Consider the following 23814-nt stretch of genomic DNA (forward strand, 5'->3'; position numbering starts at 1 on the left):
GTCCACACAGTTGCCATCTTAAAAATAGAAACTATAAACACGTACACATAAATTAATATTTCGAATATTAAAAAGGGCAGCACGGCGGCGCAGTGGTTAGCGCGTGTGCGGCACAGTTCTAAGGTCTTGGGAACCTCCAGTGTGGGTTCAAATCCAGCTACCGGACTTACTGTGCGGAGTTTGTATGTTCTCCCCGTGCTTGCGTGGGTTTCCCCGGGCACTCTGGTTTCCTCCCACATTCCAAAGACATGCATTTCAGGTGGATTGGCCGGTCCAAATTGTCCCTAGGTGTGAATGAGCGAGCAAGTTGTCTGTCCCGGTGTGCCCTGCGATTGGCTGGCAACCAGTTCAGGGTGTCCCCTGCCCACTGTCCGATGATTGCTGGGATGAGCTCCAGCACCCCCGCGACCCTACTAAGGATAAGCGGTGCAGCTAATGAGATGAGATGAGATATTAAAAAGAAAAAATACAAGATTAACTCAAGTCGAGCTAAGGCAACAATAATATTAGTCTCATTATGTGTATTCAAATTGAAATGGGCGTGTTTGTCCAGGGGTGGCATCCCAAAATGTGGAAAGAGCCATATTGGACCCCCCCCCCCAAAAAAAAAAAGTCTGAGGCTGTAAAAAATTAAAAGATTTATATAAGACTATAATGATTGCAACAAGTGCTTTGTGTATCTGTATTAGTAGGGTCGGGTAGGGTTACTTTAACTTGATTACTTTCAATTACTTTTGAATTACTCCAGTACCAAATATGCTAATAAAAGACAAAATAAACAAAATATGGATACAATTACTAAATTTTGTGCAGGCTTGGGGAGTAACGGAATACATGGAACGGCAAAAATGATGTTGGCAAGCTGTTTGGATTTATTTTCATTTTGTTTCTGTCGCATTTTATGTTAGTTTTGCCGGAGATCAAAGAGATCAAAGCCAGGAGAGAAAGCTTACCACGTGTTGTGAGTCATAATTTTATTCATATTTAGTTTCTTTTGTCTTTTATTAGCATATTTGGTATTGGAGTAATCCAAAAGTAATTGAAAGTAATCAAGTTAAAGTAACCCTACCCAACCCTGTGTATTAGCTATATCAACCTACAATCAAGACAGCTACATGTAATACAGCACATCCTGTGGAGAATGATGCAACACGTGACTAATACCTCTGGAAGTCTTTATAATAATAATCAGTTAGAATATGTTTCCTTTTTTTTTTAATTAAAGAAATACAAGAAAAAAAAAATCAAATTTTTGATGTCATTTTCATGTTGAGCATTCAAAAAACTTTTTAGGAGTGCTGCAATTTTTAATTTATTTTCCTGGAGTAATTTACATGTGCAAACTGAACAAGCTGATGCTGGCGGTGAGCACCACTGAACAGTGAGTGGTACTTAATGGTAGCCTCTGGGACTGCACATGAACTGGATTTCTCTTTTTTGTTGCAAAAAAAAATGGTATACGAAAATTCTTATGTTCAGGAGTTCTTGTATAAAGAACTGTATACTGGCTGTGAAGCAGCTAGGATTCTGACCTGGACGGCGACGGGGAAGGAGGACGTTCGAGGGGGCATCCCCCGGTCGGTCGCCGTCACCGTTAGCATGTAATCGGCGTGTTCCGAGTGGATGAGGGGTGAAGACGAGTGCAACTCGCCTGTGGCCGAGTTCAGGAAGAAGCGCTCCGCCCGAGGACCTGGAAGGGGGACACCAAAATCTTAAGTGGGGTTCTGGGGAATGTGGAGACACACCATGGGGTACAGTAGGTTTGGAATGGAGGTGGGTAGTAACGGGTTATATTTACTTTGTTATTATTTATTTGAAAAAGCTTTGGGACATTTTGTACTTGTGGGAGTATTTCTAAATCTCTATAGTTTTTACATGACTAGATTTGTGAGGAAGAAACTGTACCCCTACTCTGCTATATTAGGCTACACGGAAGTTGTTACTAAGTAACTTAAATCCCCTCCACGTAAATACGCTCTTTTCTCCAAGTCCTTCACTTGCTTTTTCTTTTTGATGTCCCTGAGTGAGACCCACTGCGCAGCCATAACCCTAACCCTTTTAAAGGGACAGCATCACATTCCCAGCACGTGGCCTTTTTAAAGCAAACTGGCTGGTGTGTGATCGGCCATGGAGCCCAAAGGTAAAAAGAGAAAAATAAACGCACACGAATAGAAATGTTACTGTATTCACACGATTTTATTTGATTTTTAAAAGGTAGCTATTTTATTTTATAAATGCATGCTCCACTCTTCGTGTTGCCCAGAAAAGGGGCACATTATGTACCTTTGTTGTCGTTTTTTCCAATCCTTCAAATAAAATGACATCAAACATTTAATTCCTCTATTGTTTTTCTTTAATTTTAACAAAACAATTAAACAATCCGTGATTCCCAAAAAAACTTGAGGCAGCATCATACATAGTAGTCAAATCATTCTCCTCAGGATGTGCTGCATCCAACTTAGTCATTTTGATAGTAGGCTAATACTGACACATACAGCATTTGTTGCATTCTTTATAAGGCTTATATTACGGTTTGTTTTTTTTTGCAACTCCTGACAGATTTTTTTTTTGTTATTTTGGTCCAATATGGCTCTTTTATCATTTTGGGTTGTGCTTAATTTATTTATTTGATTTATAAAATTATAATTTTATTGTGTATGAAGGACTTAAATTTATGTTGATTCTCTTAATCTATTTTTAAATGAAATGTAATTTGTTAATGTTTAGCTCAATTTTTGATGATTTTATAATCTGTCTGATTAATTGTTTATAAAAATCAATAAATAAGACGTTGCTACAGTTACTCAGTACTTGAGTAGTTTGTTTCACTGAGTACCTTTTTATCCAATTAACCATTTGGATGACCATGTTTAATTCTAATTGAGTCATATTATTTTGAAGTAACAGTACTTTTACTGAGCACAATTTTACTTTATCCACCTCTGGTTTGGAAACAAGTTAGTCAAGAAAAGCATACATGTAAAATCATTGTGAAAGTAGATACAGTGAACCCTTCAAAACAATAACGATGACATGAAAGAAAAACAAAAAGACATTTATATTTTGTCGACTAACTTCATTCACAAAAATATAACTCTTACTGTCCTATATCACCTGTCACTAATTGAAATGTACTTACAGCAAAATAAAGAAATTTGCTCCTTTTTTTAGGTCTGAATTCAGTACCCCCCACCCACTTTCTTAATCTATCATCAACCCATTCGCCCCCTCTTTTGTTTATCCACTCAATTTCTCTCTATCTTTGTCATCCATTTATTCTACCTTCTTTCTACCTTCTTTCTGCCATTCTCTATGTCTCTTATCCATCAATCTCTCTTTCTCTCATATAACCATTCTTCCATCCCCCTCTCTTTCTCACATTTACCCATTCCCACCCATTCACTATCCTTAATCCCTCTGTCTTTCTCTCAAATTCATCACCCTCTCTAATCCTTCAGTTTCTCGATTCCATTTGTTCTCTTATTCTCGTCAATCGAGTCTTCCATCATTCTGTCTGTCTCTCTCTGTGTCTCTCTCTCTCTTTATCTCTTTCTTCTCATTCCATGTATCCATCCATCCATCCATCCAGTCCTTCTCAGCTATCCATCCATCAGTTCCTCTCTAATCCATCCTAATTCCATCCTTTTTATCCCTCTCATCTCCTTTAAATCCTTTCATTCACTCACCCCCTTCTTTCTCTCTCTTTCTCATCCATCTATCCTGTTTTCACATCTATATATTCCTCCTTTGGTCTTTATTTCACTCATTCAGACATATATCCTTCCATACCCTCAATCCATCAATTTTTTCATCCCTCCTTTCTCTGATCTCTCATTTATCTATCTAACCATCCACCTAAACATCTATCAATCCATCTATTCATCCACTGTGCCTCTCATTTCTCCATCCTGTCACTCTCTCCAATTCACTCATTTCTCTCTTTCATCTACCCCCCTTCTCATCCACAAATCCCTCCTTTCTTTTTTCTTTCTCTATCTTTGCTGTCTTCTCTAGCGCTCTGTTTTTGATCTCTCTCATTTTTTCCGGATTTTCTTCCTCACACAGTCTCCCTCGCATACTCTCTCTGTTCATTCATACATTCATTTATCCATTCATCCATTTATTTCTTTTGATCTCCTGCACTTTTTAGGGGTACCTGTCATGAAAAAAATATTTGGAGGTAATTGAAGTGAAGAACCACCACTGTAAAGTTCCTATGGAAATGAAGAGCATGCTAAATGCTTACTTTGCTTTGAAAAAGTACCAGTTTATACAGATGGCAAAAGTCAGCATTCTACGTTAATCTACTTTTTATTTTCAGCCAGCAAAAATTAAAATAAAAGTCAATGAGCTGTTCCATGTTTAGCTGATAATTAGATCTCAGTTACCAATTCAGCAAATTCCAACTGATTTATATTCTGTTTTTCTACTTTTGCTTTACCTGACAAGGTGTAGAGTACGGTGCCGTTCTCGCCTTCGTCCGGGTCTTTGGCTTGAACTGCGCCCAGCAGAACCCCAGAGGGCTGACCTTCCAGCACCTAATGATGCATAAAATAAGTATCAACATAACTTTAATATTTTGATAAAATATTTTCTTGACCTGTAAGATGAGTTTCTTCCCAGTGTGGCTGTGGACGAATGTGGGCGCGTTGTCGTTCTCATCCAGAACACTTATAAAGACGGTTCCGGTGGTACTACGTGAAGGTGAACCTCCGTCCTGGACCAAGACCACCAGCTGGTAGCTGGACTGCTGCTCCCGGTCCAAGGCCGCCTTCGTGCTCATCTCACCTGCAAGAGAATAAAAGGTTCCATTAGAACAGGGGTTTCAAACTCTTTTAGGCTCAGGGGCCAAATGGTTGAAAAAAAACTCTCACAGAGGCTGGACTAATAAATTAAAGAGAAAGTGAAAAAGAGAGAGGGACAATAAAAAGAGATAGGAAGAGCAAGAAAGGAGGAAAAGAAGAATAAAACCACAGAAATAGCGAGAAAGACAAAAAGAGAAAGAAACAGAGAAAAACAAAGAAAGAAAGACAGAGAAATAGAGAAAGAAAGAACGAATGAGAGAAAGACAAAGTCAGAGAGAAAGAAAGAGAAACAGAGGAGAAAATGACAGAGAGATAAACAGAAACAGACAGCGAGAGAGACAGCGATAGAGAGAAAGAGAGAGACAGAGAGAGGGAGGAAAAAGAGAAAAAAGAGAAGAGAGAGAGTGAGAAATAGAGAAAGACAGATAGAGTAACAAATACAGCGTTAGTTGCTTTTTGAGTGGCAGCATCCAGTGGTCATATTTTAAACACACAAAGGTCCCTGTTCCAGGACGAGGTGGAAACACGGCTGGGCACCACAAAGCTGTACTTGCCAAAGACACAACACATGAAATGGTGACCCTATTCCTCTAGTGATTAAGAGATCCAACCAAAATGTGTTTTAGTTAAAGGTCCTAGCACTTGCAGTGTTACTAAAGAAAGAAGCAAAAAGATGTTAACAATGGAAATTAAGCCCCTTTTGCATCCACCCACTACTCTATTCGACCAGCTCAGGACACGTCCGACCAAAGGTAAATTAAATGTAATTTTTCATTTACATGTATATTTATTTAGAATGGTATTTACCGTATTTTCGGCACTATAAGGTGCACATATCTATTTTTTTTTTAAAAAGCTGACTTATATATATGGATCAATATTGAATTGCGGGCAGCACGGCGGCGCAGTGGTTAGCGCTTGTGCGGCACAGTTCATGTCATGGGAACCTGTCGTGGGTTCAAATCCAGCTCCAGACTTTCTGTGCGGAGTTTGTATGTTCTCCCCGTGCTTGCGTGGGTTTCCTCCGGGCACTCCGGTTTCCTCCCACATTCCAAAGACATGCATTTCAGGTGAATTGGCCGGTCCAAATTGTCCCTAAGTGTGAATGAGCGAATGCGTTGTCTGTCCCTGTGTGCCCTGCGATTGGCTGGCAACCAGTTCAGGGTGTCCCCTGCCCACTGCCCGATGATTGCTGGGATGGGCTCCAGCCCCCCGCGACCCTACTGAGGATAAGCGGTACGGCTAATGAGATGAGAATATTGAATTGCAAGGTCTCGCAACTAAGAGAAGCAGCCAACGACTCCGTTTTTCGCGTAGAAGAAGGAGTGCGCTGTGCATACTGGGAAATATTAAACAACGATTCTCTTTTATTTGTGCGTATGAATAAAGACCCTGAAATGGCTCCTATTAAGAGACACGCTTACAACGCAGAGTTTAAACTCAAGGCGATTAGTCACGCAGTAGAACACGGAAATAGAGCAGCGGCGAGAGAGTTCAACATTAATGAATCAATGGTGCGGAAGTGGAGGAAGCATGAGGATAAGCTGCGGCAAGTAAGGAAGACTAAACAAAGTTTCCGTGGCAATGAAGCGAGATGGCCACAGTTAGAGGACACACTTGAACAGTGGGTTGTTGAACAAAGAGCAGCAAGTAGAAGTGTCAGTACAATAACTGTTTGAATGAAGGCAACAGCGCTGGCACGGGAACTTAACATTAAAGAATTCTGAGGTGGTGGTCCTACTTGGTGTGTGTTTACGTTTTACATTTTACAGTTATTATGTTATTGTTTTATTGGTATTGTTTTGCACTTGTTTTTGCACATTACGAGTGTCACTATATTGCGATTGCACTAACGTTTCTTTTACCATAACAGTATCAGACGGGTTTTTTTTTGCGTGTTGACTAAATGGAGGAAAAGTAAAATGTTACGCCTTGCTGTTGTTCAAAGATGTTAAAGATGTGTCACGAAAATGCTTTACCTCAGAGAAAATAATAAAACAGCTGTTTATTCATTTTGGGAGTGAATGGAGTTGTGGAAAGCTTGTTTGTTATCTATTAATAAAGTTTGACTGACCTATCTGACTGTTTTGTTGACATTCCCTTTAGCGCGGCACCATCTAATGGTTGCATAACGTAACTACATCCTCTACTGTAGCCAAGTCAAGTCAAGTTACAGTTATTTATATAGTCCTTAATCACAAAAATGTCTCGAAGGACTGCACAGATTAGAATTACAAAATTGCACAATTACCTGATCTTAAACCAGCATGCACTTGTAGCGCCTTATAATGCAGTGCGCCTTATGTATGAAAAAAGTTTTAAAATATATCATTCATTGAAAGTGCGCCTTTTAACACGGTGCGCCTTATAGTGCGGAAAATACGGTAACCGTCCTGTTGTAGTCGGGTCAAAGTGACCCACTACTTTGTTGTTAAAAACCCAGAAAAGGAATCCCCCAAATTATATTTAATTTTAACTTTAAATGTTATGACTTTTTCTAGTTTGGTCCCAACCGAAGAAAAAATGAAATGTTTGTATTCACGTTTCCAATCGGGCTATATAAAATGGTAAAAAAGTTGGTTCTTAATTAGTTGTGATTGCTCCAGCATGGCACGACTACATTGCTAGCACAGGGCAATGTTGGGACCAAACTAGAAAAAGTCATAACATTATGCGCAGCAAGCACAGCTAATATAATCCCCCGAGATATTATTATTTTTATATCTATCTTCTTCCGCCGAATTTTAACGGGGAACTCCTCCCAGAGCTTTTGGAGCAGCAACGATTCATATACCAAAAATTCTGGCCCGATCAGGACCCTTGTGCGACAATATGGATAAGCCCTTGTGGGGCCCCGGAGACCAAAAAAAGTCCCCATCCGGAATAATGGGTTTTGAGAATCTTCCATCCGGAATACATGGGCCCATACAAATCAATGGGTAGCCATGGCAACCAGGGCTTTCCTGAGGGTAGTCATAGTAATCAGGGACTGTCCAGGGTGGCTTGAGGGGGCCTGACCCACATTACCTTTAACCAAGGGTAAAAGGTGAATTACAAAGAGTGGATGCTAGCGAGAGGATGCTAACAGCTATGTACGCCGCTAGCAAAGTGTTGGGCTTAGCCAGTCCAAGTATTAGCGATAGGAGGTTGAAGCTATGTTTACTCATGCTAGCTGTAAAAACTGTTGGTGACGAGTGGGGCTGGCAAAGCCAGCCCAAGTATTAGCGCAAGCTAGCTGTAAACACTGTCGGCAATGCTATCTTCTTCATGCTAAAAATCTTTGGTAATGGCTATATTTTAACAACTTCATATTTAAAAATTATGCTAATAGCCTTATGTTAATGAGTTATGCTAAGAGATACATTCTAAAAAGTGATGCTAACAGCTTAATGTTAACTTCTTCATGCTAAAAAAGTTTGATAATGGAAATATTTTAAAGACTTCATCTTTACTTTCATCTTTAAGACTGAAATGTTAGTTATTGGTCCATCTAAGTCCCGTGACTTATTCTCTAAAACCGCTGTGAACATAGACAATTGCCACAGAGCGACTCACTTAAAAATGTAGGTGTCATTTTCGACCCCGATCTGTCCTTTCAAACACATGTGAAGAAAATGACTAGAACCGCTTTCTTCCATCTCCGTAACATTGCTAAAATTCGTCCTATATTTTCTCAGTCGGATGCGGTAATCATAATTCACACGTTTGTTACCTCCCGTCTCGATTACTGTAATGCACTACTTTCCGGTCTTCCGATGACCAGACTCAAGAGTCTTCAGCTGGTACAAAATGCAGCAGCGAGGCTTTTAACAAGGACAAAAAAGTACGATCACATCACCCCAATTTTGGCTAACCTGCATTGGCTCCCTGTTAGCCTAAGATGCGATTTTAAGGTTCTCCTATTACTATACAAAATCATACATGGACTTTCCCCCTCATATCTTTCAGATCTGATTTCCCCCTATGTCCCGGCCCGAAGCCTTCGTTCCGAGAGCGCCGGTCTCTTGGTGATCCCAAGAGCCAAGAAGTGTTCCGCTGGTTCGAGAGCGTTCTCCATCCGGGCACCGGTGTTGTGGAATGCTCTTCCCCCTGAGATCCGATCTGCAACCTCAGTGGAAATGTTTAAATCTAAGCTTAAAACTCACTTCTACTCTATAGCATACGAAAAACCTAAACTTCTTATATGTAATAACTTGTGAAGCCCTTTGAGACTATTTGTGATTAAGGGCTATACAAATAAAAATGACTTGACTTTACGAATTATGCTAAGGACCTCATGTTGATGAGTTATGCTAATGGGTACATGCTAAAAAGTGATGCTAACGGCTATATTCTAACTACTTCATACTGAAAAATTATTCTAATGCTAACATGCTAACGACTCAGCAAATTGAATGGGCTCAATGAATTCCGGATGGGCCAATTCAAGTAGAATGGCTCATTCCTTTCGAACATGTACATTTTAAATATTTATACGGGTAACAGTGTTTTTACAATGTTATTACCATGAATGCGTTTTTAGACCTCCACAAGACATATCCTTGTTGTGGGCCCATCTCAAATGAACTTGCCAGTACCGGGGGTGTGTGGGGGGCAGAGTCCCCCCACAGAACCAAGTAAAAAATGATAGAAACATCTCTCTTAGTTAATAACTTTATGCTAACTCATAATGCTAACAACTCAACGCTACCGGTTCTCTACCAACATCTGCCAGATCAATCACAACTCTAACAATTGCCGCGGGAATTGTCTAGTATGATCATGTTTTTGCTTCTCTCTTTAAGATTACTGGAATCATACACACATATATTACAAATAAGTATATCTACATACTATTTTTTTCATCTTAATATTTTTACCTGGGGTTCACAGGGGTTGCTAATGCATATATATGTATATTTGTATAAAATACATATATCCCTTCTTGAAAGAAACATCTCCTGGATGCAACTGGGACGCATCATCAGTGATGTATCCTGAGTTCATTGAGTGTTTTGGGTCTCGCAAAATCAGACACTCTCGCCCAGGTGACCCAGCCGAGGTTGATCAGGCCTCAACTTGTGTCTTAGTAGCAGTCCACGGATCTGACTTTTTGAGCCAAGCCACCTGGTGGCTTTTTCTGCAGCTTCACTAGCTGATTTAATGGCTTTCTTCTTGGCTGCCCCTGTCACACTCAACCGGATCGTCCAGCAAAACCCCTGCAGCCGACCTCTATTGGCTCAAAAAAACTTTCCGGGCCCCTTCCCCTGCAGTCCTCCACCAGCTCCTGGTACTTTGCGTGTTTCCTTTCATTGGATTCCTCAATGCTCTTCCCACGGGACTGTGAATTCCAGCATGATCAGGTTTGAAGTCTCAGAGGTGATTATCTGGTCAGAGCGATGTTGCTGATATGTGCTGGGGGAACCTTAATTGTTTCCCAAGGTCGACCTGCAACTGCCAATCAGAGGCAATGTGCAGGCAAAATAGCTAACACGAGTGGCTTGAGGAAGAAACAGTGAATTTACTTGTATTACTTTTTCTCTCCTTTTTCCTGATGTTGTTTGTGCACAAGCCCTGGGTTTCTCTCCTGCCTTGATGAAATTGACTGCTTTGATGGTGTTTGCCCCTGTTGATTGCTAGGGCAATGCACTCAGCAACTGCTTTCAGAACCTGGTCATGGCGCCAGCAATAGCGACCATGAGCCAGGGCCTTTGGGCAGCTGCTGAGGTGTTCCAAGGAGCCTCTTCCAGAGCAAAGGGGGCAGGAGGGTGTCTCGCTCTTTACCCACACATGAGGGTTCACTGGGCTTGGTAGGACATCGTAAGCTGCCTGCAGAAGGAACCGGACACGGTGGAAGTCTGCTTGGATGATGCTTGACCAGGTCACTTTGCGCTGTAATGTGTTCTCCCACCTTGTCCATGCTCCCTGCTTCCGGAGTTCGACTGCCCTGCTCACCCGCTCTTCCTCCACACCTCCTCGGACCTCTTCCTGGAGAAGATGGTGTCTCTCCTTCCCTTGGGCTTGACTCACTTTGGTCTTCGGAAAGAAGCCCAGACCTGTCTCCCCAATGCTAGGACCCCAACCAGTGTCTACTGCCCCAGTCGTAACCCTGCCACCTCCACTTCCTTCTGAGCGCTCCACTTCCTTCCGGTTCTCACTTTAACTCCAGCTGATGACACCTTGCTGTCCTTGGAGTCCCTATACTGAAAAGCCTCTCTAGTATGTGCCACCTTGAACTCCTCATTGAGCCCACTGAAGGGTAGTTGGACGGTATTGCTTGTCCTGTACAAAGCAGTGCCGGTAAGGCTGCTGCGAAGTCCCAGCGACTTCCGGAGAAAGCCACCGATCTTCGAGGATCTCCACTGTTGATACAGGAATTGCATAGACCAAGAGAGGCCACAAGACTCTGGTAAGAATAGAGTGCTGGTAGAGCCAGGCTTTAAATCTACCAGGCAGACCGAACTTGTCCACCTTGGTGGGCCACATTGCCAGTTGTTTAGCAGACTCTTGGATGGCAGCAGAGTCTTTCAGAGTTGAGTCAAAGAGTATCCCCAGGCTCTTTACTGGTTGTTGCGAAATGGTTGGGATCTCAGTTCCAGAGATCGAAAACCTGAACTTATCCACCACCTTCCCCTCTTCAGAACCATGGATCTTAACCTTGAGGGCTTGAAGCTCATCCTCACCCATAATATGAGTCTCTCCAAACCCTGCAGGACCCATCTACTCCCAGGGACAGATGAATTTCTGTCCAGGTGTTCGCCAGCCTCTTACGGGAGGCTGGCGAACACCTGATCTGGATATTGGCCACTCTGCATTCCACTTCTACAGTTTTGCCTACCATGTTCATTGCCAAAGCAAAAAGGGTAACGGATATGGTACAACGCATTATTATGCCTTTCCCATGCTGTTGAAGCCAGTCTGATGTTACTGACCTGGAAGTGAACCTAAGCCTCAAGTTGTCATAATAATCCAGCATCAGGTCCTTGATCTTGTTAGGAACGTGGTGGAGTTGTATTGCAAGTTCAACTAGTTTGTGTGAAATGGACCCGTACGTGTCAGTCAGGTCCAACCACAACACAGCAAGGTCTCATCTGTTCTCGTGGCCTTCTCTGATAATCTGTGTGACTACCCCATTGTGCTCCAGGTAGCTAGGAGCTCCAGGAATCCCAGCCTTCTGGACGGAAGTGTCGATGTAGTTGTTCTCTAGGACTCTGTCAGTCTTCAGGAGACGATTGTAAAGAACACTTTCCCTTCCACACTCAATAGTGAGATTGTCCAAAACTGGTTGATATTTTTCGAGTCCACCTCTTTGGAAATCCAACTCCATTTCGCTTGTCCCCAAGCAACCGCTTAGCAAAATGGAAGTGATTGGCAATGAAGGACGCCCGCTTTCTTGCAATTTCCCTTCCTCGTCTCCTGTGCCCCTCTGCTCTGATGTAGGGCAGGGATGTCAAACTCAATTGCACAAGGGGCCAAAATTCAAAACACACTTAAGGTCGCGGGCCAACCAGGATAAACATTTATTGAACAAGCTTAAACTGAATGTTTTTGGAACATAAATATAAATATAAATAAAAACAGACAGGAATATTACATTCAAACCTTAAATCACTTATACAGTATTTATTATTTTGCTGTAAATAAAAATATCTTGTTAAAGTATACAACTTCGAACTTAACATTAAAATAACATTCAAATTAATTTGCTCCTATGTCAATGTATATATTAAAAAACTTAAATATCCCAAAAGATTTTGCTCTCCTTAATATATCTCCTGTCAAAAGTAGAAATATGAAAATGCTACACAAATTTTTTTGTTTTGTTGGCGCAGACGGCGTAGGGCAAGAGATGAGAGGGAGTGCTTGCACTTTTTGCATAGCTCCACCCATCCCTCCCACTTACCCAATCAAATAACTTTAAATTCTCTTCCGGTCTTTTGGCGCATTTACAATTTGTTCCGTGGATTCATCAAAAAGTATCTGAACACTGAACACAGATTATATAGTAAGCTTTTACATAAAGGATTCTTTAGCGTTGTACAGCCAAAACGAGTTTATTTTGTGTGACACCTTGACTGTAAATTGTAGTGAAAACGTGCCCTATATATTCTGAAAAGTACCATTTTGATGTCCAGCCTTGGTTTGGCTTTACATGTACCTGAACAGGATCTATGGCTCAAGTTTTGAACAAGATAGATCATTTGCATGCAATTAAATTTGTGTCTGAGCCATAGGTAATCATAGAGAGAGCCATATCTGGTTCCCGACCCCTGGTATATAGTATAGTATATGTCATATATGAAGGAATAGGTACAGTGACTAAATCGTCAAAATATGATGTCCAGGGATGAGACGGCATTGTTCATATTGACGGGCCATTAATAACAATAATGTAAAATGGTTTTGCGGGCCGTATATGATTATCCGGCGGGCCGGACGTGGCCCGTGGGCCGGGAGTTTGACACATGTGGTGTAGAAGGTGGTCTTGGTGTTCCCCTCTTCAGTCCAGCCAAATCTCTATGAGCCATAGCTGGCGATTATGGTGGTCGTCGCTTGGAGTCTGCTATCAACGTCTCCTTTGGCTGTGGCTTGGATAATATCGGACATGTCCTCATCAAACTGCCGCCACTCGCTCTCTTTGTTCGCTAGAGGCCATTTAATCCGCTTCCGTGGAACTACTCTGCTGGGGTTGGGAGACTTTGGCACGTGCAAGGACTGGGATCTGTGGGTTGCCTCCTGTCCGGGCTTTTCCTGCGTTTTACCAGGTCCAGGACCTGTGCGTTGTACCTCGCTCTCCCGCTCCAAACATTTCATTCTGGCCTGATGGATTTTAGGCCGCGGTTGTTTTTGCATTTTGCCGCAGATACATGTCATAAACGTCATCTGTTCGTTTGTAGGGGGTCGTTTGGTCCGTCGAATTGGAGATCTCAACCTCCCCCCTCTCGGGATCTCCTGGGGGTATATCTCTTTAGGGCTTTTCGTAGCTTGTTGGGTTTCCTTCTCACGAAAGATACAGGCTGGGGTGCCAACCCAATCTGTCCCAGTTGCCGTCTTTCCGGGCTGTAAAGTCTATCTCCAGTAGTTGACCAATCTGTTCTTGGTTGCCACCTAGTCTCTTCCTAGGAGTCACTGTCTTTGCCAGCTTATAACTTGAAAGAAACATCTCCTGGATGCAACTGGGACGCATAATCAGTAATGTATCCTCAGTTCAGTGAGTGTTAAGGGTCTCACAACATCAGCCGAGGTTGATCAGGCCTCAACTTGCGTCCCAGTAGCAGTCCACGGATCTGCCCTTTTGAGCCAAAGCCACCTGGTGGCTTTTTCTGCAGCTTCACTCGCGGATTTAATGGCTTTCTACTTGGCTGCCCCTGTCACACCCAACCATCCTAGGACTTTGCAGTGGGATCGTCCAGCAAAACCCCTGCAGCCGACCTCTATTGGCTCAAAAAAAACTTTCCAGCCACTGCCCCTGCACTCCTCCACCAGCTCCAGGTACTTTGCACATTTTCTTTCATTGGCTTCCTCAATGCTCTTCCCACGGGACTGTGAGTTCCAGCATGATCAGGTGTTTTGAAGTCTCGGAGGTGATTATCATGTCTGGTCGGAGCAATGTTGCTGGGGGAACCTTAGTTGTTTCCAAAGGTCGACTTGCAACTGCCAATCAGAGGCAATGTGGAGGAGTCCTGATGTTGTCTGTGCACAAGCCATATACTGGACTGTCTCAGAAAATTAGAATATTGTGATAAAGTTCTTTATTTTCTGTAATGCAATTAAAAAAAACAAAAATGTCATACATTCTGGATTCATTACACATCAACTGAACTATTTCAAGCCTTTTATTATTTGAATATTGCTGAATTTGGCTTACAGCTTAAGAAAACTCAAAAATCCTATCTCAAAATATTAGAATATCATGAAAAAGTATACAAGTAGGCTATTCAACTAATCACCTGAATCATCTAATTAACTCGAAACACCTTGCGAGGGTTTCCTGAGCCTTAAAAACACTCAGCTTGGTTCAGTAAACTAAATCACAAGTATGGGGAAGACTGCTGATCTGACTGCTGTCCAGAGGACCATCATTGATACCCTCCATCAGGAGGGTAAGACACAAAAAGAAATTTCTCAAAGAGCAGGCTGTTCACCGAGTGCAGTTTAAAAGCATATCCACAAAAAGTCTGTTGGAAGGGAAAAATGTGGCCGGAAACGCTGCACAACCAAGAGAGATGACCGCAGCCTTAACAAAATTGTGAAGAAGAGCCGCTTCCAGAATTTGAGGGAGCTTCAAAGACAGTGGGCTGAAGCTGGAGTCCAGGTATCAAAAGCCACAGTTCACAGACGTGTCCGGGAAATGGGCTACAATAGCCGTATTCCCATGGTCAAGCCACTTCTGAACTCAAGACAACGGAAGAAGCGTCTGACTTGGGCTATGGAGAAGAAGCACTGGACAGTTGCAGAGTGGTCCAAAGTCCTCTTTTCAGACGAAAGCAAGTTTTGCATTTCATTTGGAAGTCAAGGCGCCAGAGTCTGGAGAAAGGCTGGAGAGGAGCAAAAAAAGTTGCTTGAAATCCAGTGTGAAGTTCCCACAGTCAGCAATGGTTTGGGGAGCCATGTCAGCTGCTGGTGTTTGTCCACTGTGTTTCATCAAGTCCAGAGTAAATGCAACTGTGTACCAAGAGATTTTAGAGCACTACATGCTTCCATCTGCTGAAAAGCTCTATGGAGATGAGTATTTCATTTTCCAGCATGATCTGGCACCTGCCCACAGTCCCAAAACCACCAGTAACTGGTGCACTGACCATGGCATCACTGTCCTTGATTGGCCTGCTAATTCCCCTGACCTGAACCCCATCGAGAATTTGTGGGGTATAGTTAAGAAGAAGATGAAAGACACCAGACCTACAAATGCAAATGAGCTGAAGGCCGCTATCGAAGCATCCTGGGCATCAATAACACCTCAGCAATGCCACAGGCTGATTGCCTCCATGCCACGCCGGATTGATGCAGTAATCCGTGCAAAAGGATTCCCAACCAAGTACTGAGTGCATCAATGGACATTTTCAAATCTTTGATTTAGTTTTGCTGTTATAAATTTATTTTTTTACTTGGTCTGAGGAAGTATTCTAATATTTTGAGATAGGATTTTTGAGTTTTTTTTTAGCTGGAAGCCAAAATCAGCAATATTCAAATAATAAAAGGCTTGAAATAGTTCAGTTGATGTGTAATGAATCCAGAATGTATGACATTTTTGTTTTTTTAATTGCATTACAGAAAATAAAGAACTTTATCACAATATTCTAATTTTCTGAGACAGTCCAGTATATACATATTTCTTTTTTTTATAAAAAGTAAAGTGGTACAGCACATTATTCAAAGTGTGCCATGACACAGTGAATTAGAGGACTGTTGCCATGTCTGAATTATTCACTGCAGCAAGGGGAAGACATATTTTTAATTTTGGGAGCTTTAATTGATTTTATTTCTGAATAATTGAACCATTCTGTGAAAGAAGAAACATAGCATAAATATGTCATAGTAAAACATTTGCATCTTTGATTTACAGCCAGAACTAAATCAATCGTGATGTATGAATTAACGATGCGCTGGGATTTCTGACAGAAATTCAAGCTTCTGAAGGCATCACGATGGTATGCGGCGGGTAATATACACTTACAGTCAGGATTTGTAGCTTCAACAGCATTGGAATGTTTCTCATACCGGATTGAACTACAGTAGACCCCGGGATATGACTTTAATCCGCTCACACAGTGAAATTGCCGTATGGCGGGGGATAAAAAGCTATGGTAATTAGATAATGCGTTCTCCACCCCAGTACTACAAATAAAAACACGAAATAAAAAATGAGTATGAAGGTAATACTATTTATATGTAATTTATTTGCATATTATTAAATAGCAAATAAATTAAATATACATGCAAAGAAAAAATTACATTCTCTTTATCCGACTATTGTGTGACGTTACTTGAGTTGTTACAATAAAGTAGTAGGTAGAAGCAGAAGGGGTCAGGGGAAGATGCCTTACGAGGATTATCATGCATTTAGATTATCTTATTTCTATAGCTTGCTCAATGTGTTTTAATAATAGCCCTAGTTAAATGGTAACAGACAGGTATTTTTCGTCCTATACTTATTCACTATGCTCCCAGGCTTGCAGTGATGCTAAATTGAGAATCAAAATCATGATAACCATAATAGTCACAATTGTCAATTGATTAAGAATATGCTACTTGGCGAAGGGATTCTTCTTTGTGAGCTTACTCTTTATTTCTTGAAAATCGTAAGCTTCTTTTCCATTGTTATCATGTTTTTGCTGCTCTCTTTAACATCACTGCAAATTTTTACTTTTAGTATTTGACTACGTCAAAAAGTTTCTTGTCAAATCTGTATCGTGGTATAATGCTGTAATGCTGTAACAAACATTTTATTCCACACCGTAAAGTCAAACCACAAAGTGGGAAACTGTATCCTGGGGTTCTACTATACTTAACTTTTGTTAAACACAAACAGCATCTTCAAATGCAAATTTGTAAGCATCCTTCCATTATTTTTAGAAGATTCTGGTTCAAATCTCAATTGGAACAAACCCTGGAGTTCAATTAAACCTAGGTAAGAACTTTTGGTTAAAATCAGAATTTGGTCCTTGATGAACTCTAATTATTGAGACTCTTGAGCACCTATGACAAAGTCAAGGCCCGCAGGCCACATCCGTTTTTTTGTGCCCGCTGTCTGATTTTGATTGATTATTGTATCATACACTAGGAATCACTGTGTATTTGTCACTTTATGTTACTTCTTGCACTTTATTTTATTGTTTGTTATTAGAGTAATGAATGATCGAAAGCTGCTATTATGTCTTTCTTGAAGTGATGTTAACCCACTTTTGATAAAACAGAATCATTCGGCTACTGATGGTGCTTTGCAAATGTTAATGTTTTGATGCTTTTTATATCAGGATGAATTGTCTTTGTTGCCTGTTGAAAATTCAAGATTACTAGCAGAGCCATAATAAAACATTGCTATATCTATCTAATCATATTGGAATATATTTTTTTGTTTTTCAGTAGGTATTTTAAAAATGTTCAAAATTTGATCAGTCTGAAACTCCAATATTTTTAAGTTGGTCCATTCTCTTCATTTGTCTTTGACACCAGTGCTCTAGAGTGAGAATCCTTTAAAGAAAACCGAAAAAAACGGTAGCCACTTATCTTAATATTCTTGACAGGCAAATACAGCAAGCCATTGCTGGGTCAATAGAAAATTTGATTAGGCTTTTTGAGTGTTCATTGGTCGGGAGCTGCAGTACTCAATTTAGCCGTCAGAGAGCATTAAATACCCCACGCTGACCACACCAAAGCAGATTTTGTTGATCATGTTGGTATCTATTGGGGTTGCCTTGACACAAAATTAAAGACACTGGCGGGGGCGCAAAATACAACTGAGTCAATTTTTAACCAAAATCAGTTCTGTTTGGAACCTATAAGTCACACACAAACCCACACAAGTCATGATGTATAAAAAAGTTAAGATTAGATTAAATCAAGGGGTCTCCAACGTGGTTTCCGCAACGGAGAGTTGAGGTGTCCGAGGACCTGTGCTGAAAAGAGCTCACCAGTCCTGGGTCATTGTGATTTTCTTGTTAAACAATATTTTTCATTGGTTGACTGAGTCTATTCAACCATATTTTTTTTAACAATTAACCTGCTAACAAGATAGTAACATCATAGTAAAAGTATGATAAGGTATTATTTTGGAAATTCAAACAAATGAATTCTAGTTTATGGGCATTGTGGAAAAACAATATATTTACTTATTATTAATTATCTTTAAGCAAATAATTTAGAGAAAGAATGAGAATCCATTCATGTATTGAACAAATGTATTTATTCATCTTTTTATTGATTTATAATACATGAATTACAAAAAAAATTAATTTGGGTGTTTGGTTGTTATAAAGCAAATTAGTTAAAATATGTTCTGTTTACTTTAGCTAGCTATCGTCCTACCTTTTTTCTAATGGGCAGGCTAGCTAGCTTTTTACATTTTTGCATGCCGTCTAGCTAACATTTTACCTATTTTGCAAGTTATCAAACTAAATTTTGGCCTCATTTCTAGATCAGGGATCTGGTAGCTTAAGAAAATTTTAATTTAAGACTTTTTAATGCCTTTTGAAATCAGGTGCAAGACCAGGTTGACCCACAATTAAAACATAGACAAAAAAAACCATTATGTCCTTTATACAATACATCATCCCTCGTACACATTAACTTGCACAGCTTTTAGCAATGGCTGAAAACGTTTATCGGACAGCCACTTTTATTAATCACTTTCCCAGGATCCAAAGAAAACATCTCTTTCCAAAGTTTCTATGTGTATTGTGGGTGGACCTAAGACATGTGTCTGCTATGATAGACCCGACTGAAACCACATCACCATTTTGATAGTTCTGTTATTGTAAGTAAATCGCGGAATTATTAAAAAGGCAATTGATTAATGTTATTAAATCTTTTAAATTCAAACAAATATAAATCTTATTAATAAGTTCACATTTTAAAGACTTTCAAAAACTGGATTTAATACATCTTAATGGCAAAAAATGCCTTTGTTACAGAATAACGAATTCAATGCCTTTTAAGATTTTTCATGTATCCCTGGGAACCCTGTCAATGTGATGGCAAGCCATGCTTTGCCATCACAGGCTGCAAATGATTAGTCAAGCCAAGTCATGTTTGTCTGTATAGCCCTAAATCACAAGAAGTCTCAAAAGGCTGTATTGTGAGTAGACCCAAGACATGCGTCTGCTGCGATAGGCCCGACTGAAACCACATCACCGTTTTGATAGTTCTGTTATGTGGTCATGTGCTGTTGCCATGAAGGTAAATGAGTGATTTTTTTTTTAAAAAAGACAATTGATAACTGTTACTTCATCTTTTTAATTCAAATAAATATGAATAGTATTAACGCATTCACATTTTTAAGACTTTCGAGAAATGGGTTGAAAACATTTTAGTGCCAATTAATACCCTATTTTTAGAAAAAATAATTGAATGCCATTTAAGACAATTCAAGGAATCTTGAGAACCCTGTAAATGAGCATATAGCATTTTTTAGCTTTCTATCTTGCCATTTAGTTGACTTTTTGCTCCTTAAAGGCATGGTCACACAGCCTTTCACGGGCGTATTGCAGCTGAATCACGGCCAGAAGTTTCTGCCCGTGAAGCAGACGCGGTGGAAAATGTGCAAAATTGGCTAAACCCGCTGTTTACCCGTGGTATGCCTGCGAAACAGACGCCGGCGACTGTTCCGCGTCCTTATCACGGGTAACCGCGGCTGCATCGCGTTTGTCCGTGCTTACACGCGGTACACACGCTAATGCACGTGATAACACCGCGATACAGGCGCAGAACAAACGTGCTATGACCGTGCTCCACCCGTGATAACCCGCAAAAATTTCGCGTCCTACCCGCGTGTAACCACGTCTTGGCCGCGGCCGTAGCACGTTCGTACCGCGTCTTTACCTCGTGTGTACCACGAGTGCCGCCCGCGGTTACCCGTGGTCTAAAGTTTTGAGCAGCGCAAAACTTTTTCGCGCGGCCAACCGCGTGTGAATTTCTTACCGTGTGTAAAGCACTGCTGTATCCCGTCTGTATCGCGATCTCAAAGCGCCCAACAGCGTCTGCTTCACGGGCAGAAATTTCTGGCCGTGATTTAGCCTCGAAACGCCCATGAAAGGCTGTGTGACCGGGCCTTTAGCTAGGTATCTCGCTCCCCTTTAGTTTTTACCTGTTTAAATTTGTAGCTAACTATCAAGTTACCTTTTTAGCGATTTAGCAAGTCATCTAGCTAAGTTGCTATTTTAGAAATTCATATCAAACTGGGTGCCCTTTGCGCTAATTATTAACGAAAAGTATCTCTCAGATTGAACAATGTTGGAGACCCCTCGATTAGATCTATGTTCAGTACTGACCTGTGTGCGAGTTGATCTGGAAGTTCAGATCAGGGTGAAGCAATCGATAGCCAAGTCGTCCGTTGGATCCGCTATCCCGATCTGTGGCCAGCACATGTCCGAATCCCGTCCCGGCCGGCAAGTTTTCCCTCACTGCCATGAAGATTCTGGTCTGCGCCAACCGAGGTGCATTATCATTCTTGTCTGTTACAGAGATCCTCACAGTGGCACTACCGCTCTTTTTCATTTGCCCATCTCCTGCGCTAGCAAGCACCGTCAAAATATACATGTCCTTCACTTCCCGGTCAAGGACATTCTTCACAAAAAGCCAACCACTATCTGAAGCTATTCCAAAACCAGCTGCGTCGCCGTCTGGGCGTAGGTGATACGAAAGAGGGGTGAAAAATCCTGAACCCGATGTCTCTCGGTTGAGGGCCCGAACGCGCAGGAATCGAGTATTAAGCGGAGTTCCTTCCTTGAGCTCAACTCTGTAGCTAAGTGTGTCGAAAACAGGTCCTTGATTACTTTCTGCTTGGACATGGATGACTAGCATGAAGGTAGCGCTAAGTTGAGGAACTCCATTATCTTTAGCAATAACTTGGAGATCATACCGTGGGATGGTATCATAGTTGAGGAGACTGACAAGTCGGATCTCTCCACTACGGCGGTCAATACTAAAAGCTCTCTGGATGCCACTCTGTGATGCTAAATCAAAGGACAATTGTCCGTTAGCTCCAGAGTCCTTGTCCTCAGCTTGGACGCGATACACCACGGTCCCCATTTCGGTTTTCTCCAGCAGGAGCAGGGACTCCGAAGACGAGGGAAGAAACACCGGATTATTGTCGTTAACATCCTCAATGGTTATGTGGACACGAGTTTGACCAAAGGCTGGTGGGTTTCCCGATCGGACCTGGACTTCCAAGTCAATTGTGTATTGGGCTTCGTGGTCAAGGTTTAGACTGGTTCGCAGGGTTCCGGTTCCTGGATCTACTGTGAAGTACCCTGTGGGGTCTCCAGAGCTGATGGTGTAGGACATCTCTCTGGAGGGACCTGGCAAGAGAGGGAAATGAGACACAAAGCAGAAGTTGTGGCATTGTATAGCCTAATTTTCTTATTGGGAATGGTTCTTACACAATATTTTCACTTGTAAAAAAAAAAGCAAACAAAGTAACAGTAATTTTAGCACCTTCTAGTGGTAAAAGAACTGATTTAAACAACAGCATTATTGATTTAAAAAAAAACGTAGGTAAAACAGGCATGTCAATGGCCACGTATAAAAAATTCTCTGACCCGGGCAAGTAATCGAACAGACACATTTCCCAAGCAAATTCCATTTCTTTGTGTGTACATTAAAAGGTACGTACCTACTTACTTACCTTAGTCATTGTAAATTATACATACTCAGATTAGTTTAAGACCTAAAGGGACAGTGTGTATTATATAGAGCCCAAAAATACATCATGCATTTAAAAACAACAACATTGATTTAAAAAATTAAGCGAAAATACATAAACTATCGTCAGAATGTGCATTTTTTTAAAGTATTCTTAGCTTAAGAAAGATAATTTTATTCATCGGATATAACATTAGCCTCACAATAGTAAGACATAATTGGCGGCCATCTTGCTCCTACTGGTACCCCTAAAAAACAAAAACCTTGCGAAGGTTGGACCCCCCCAAAAAAGTAGATAATAAATGCATTTTGGTCACTTTCGAGTCTACATAGTTTGGATTCTTTCTTGTGCTTTTTAGCATTCATTTTCGGTTGCACGACACAAAACCGCGACATCAAAGTGTCAAATAATACACACTGTTCCTTTTGAACCTTTGTTGTACAAATTTGGTATGACAATAACGGTTATATATTCATGACTATCCATGGATTTGTAAAAAAAAAAAATATTAAAAAAATCTAAAATGAACAAAATGAACATTCTATTTTCGAAGCTTTCATAGAACATATGTATAGTAGTTTGCTATAAACTATTGAAGATATTTCTCTAACTAAATACACATAAATATCAATATACAGTATATCATGTTAAGGCTAAAATGCTCTTAATGTTAAAAGCTGAGGTGATCAAAAAGAGAGGCAAATGTAAGTTTACAACTTTATTCAATGCGCAGTGGGCAGACTAGATGAGTCTCACACCGTTTCCGCGCAGCAGACGGGTTTTGTTCAAACGTCTGCGCATGCGCAGGAAGTATCAATGACGTCACACATACGTCTACAGTTCAAAGTTCGCACATGCGCAGGAAGTACCAATGACGTCACACATATGTCTTTCGGTTTAAAGATAGAAAATACAAAATAGTAATAACGAGTTGAAATGTAAGTCAAGTTCATCAGGATTATTTGTAACATAGAACACAGAGAAATACACAATTAACTAAATATGATCTGCTTTTACATTTAACACACGAGTCCTGTTGGAAATTAATTTAATACACGCAATAATAGATAATTATTCCGTGTAATTTCAAGGTAGAATGCTGACTAATGTTCTATTTATTGTATTTTACAGAACAGTGGTCGCTTTATTAACCAATTATAAAACTATCTATGTTAGAGGCGTTTTGGTACTTGTTTTCGGTTTCATGTGTTTTAAGATATAAATATACGATATTCACTTAGTATTTGAATGTGTTTATAGTAATCAGGAAGATGTGTTTTGGAACTATTTAACATTCACTTAGATGATTTGGAGAGGTTGGGAACTAATTCATTAGCTTTCAATTATTTCTTATGGAGGAAATACGTTCAACATACAAAAAATTGTAGATAGAATTTGCTATAAAATTGGATTCTTAGTATTTGCTAGTGATAGGTTTATAATGTTTTAATATTGGGCACCTGAAAAGTAGATTTGTATGCCAGTTCATTATTTTGACTATTATTGTCCACTGTTATTTATTGTTTTGGCTGTTATTTCATACTCGCAATCGGCGAATCGTATTGCTGTACTTTGATTCCACACCCTTTTCGGTGGATCTGCTTTTGTTACCTAGGGTAATAATAAAAGACTCAGTGGAGGACCTTTGGAACAGGTTGCATTTTCTTATCT

At 40.6% G+C, this 23814-nt stretch overlaps 1 protein-coding gene across 1 annotated transcript in view; it reads right to left on the reverse strand.

Moving 5' to 3' along the window:
• The window catches only part of LOC148357495 (protocadherin-16-like), a 187571-nt gene that overhangs the window by 46105 nt on the left and 117652 nt on the right, over positions 1 to 23814 (reverse strand). The window contains exons 6-9 of the mRNA XM_088345483.1: positions 20771 to 21799; positions 4601 to 4788; positions 4442 to 4538; positions 1533 to 1690 (exon numbers count right to left, since the gene is read on the reverse strand). Of these exons, the coding sequence (XP_088201609.1) occupies positions 1533 to 1690; positions 4442 to 4538; positions 4601 to 4788; positions 20771 to 21799 (1472 nt within the window). The remainder of the gene's footprint in view (positions 1 to 1532; positions 1691 to 4441; positions 4539 to 4600; positions 4789 to 20770; positions 21800 to 23814) is intronic.

This window comes from Urocampus carinirostris, chromosome 10, assembly GCF_059441175.1.
Source record: "Urocampus carinirostris isolate Australia breed hairy pipefish chromosome 10, RoL_Ucar_1.0, whole genome shotgun sequence".
Classification (NCBI taxonomy): domain Eukaryota; kingdom Metazoa; phylum Chordata; class Actinopteri; order Syngnathiformes; family Syngnathidae; genus Urocampus; species Urocampus carinirostris.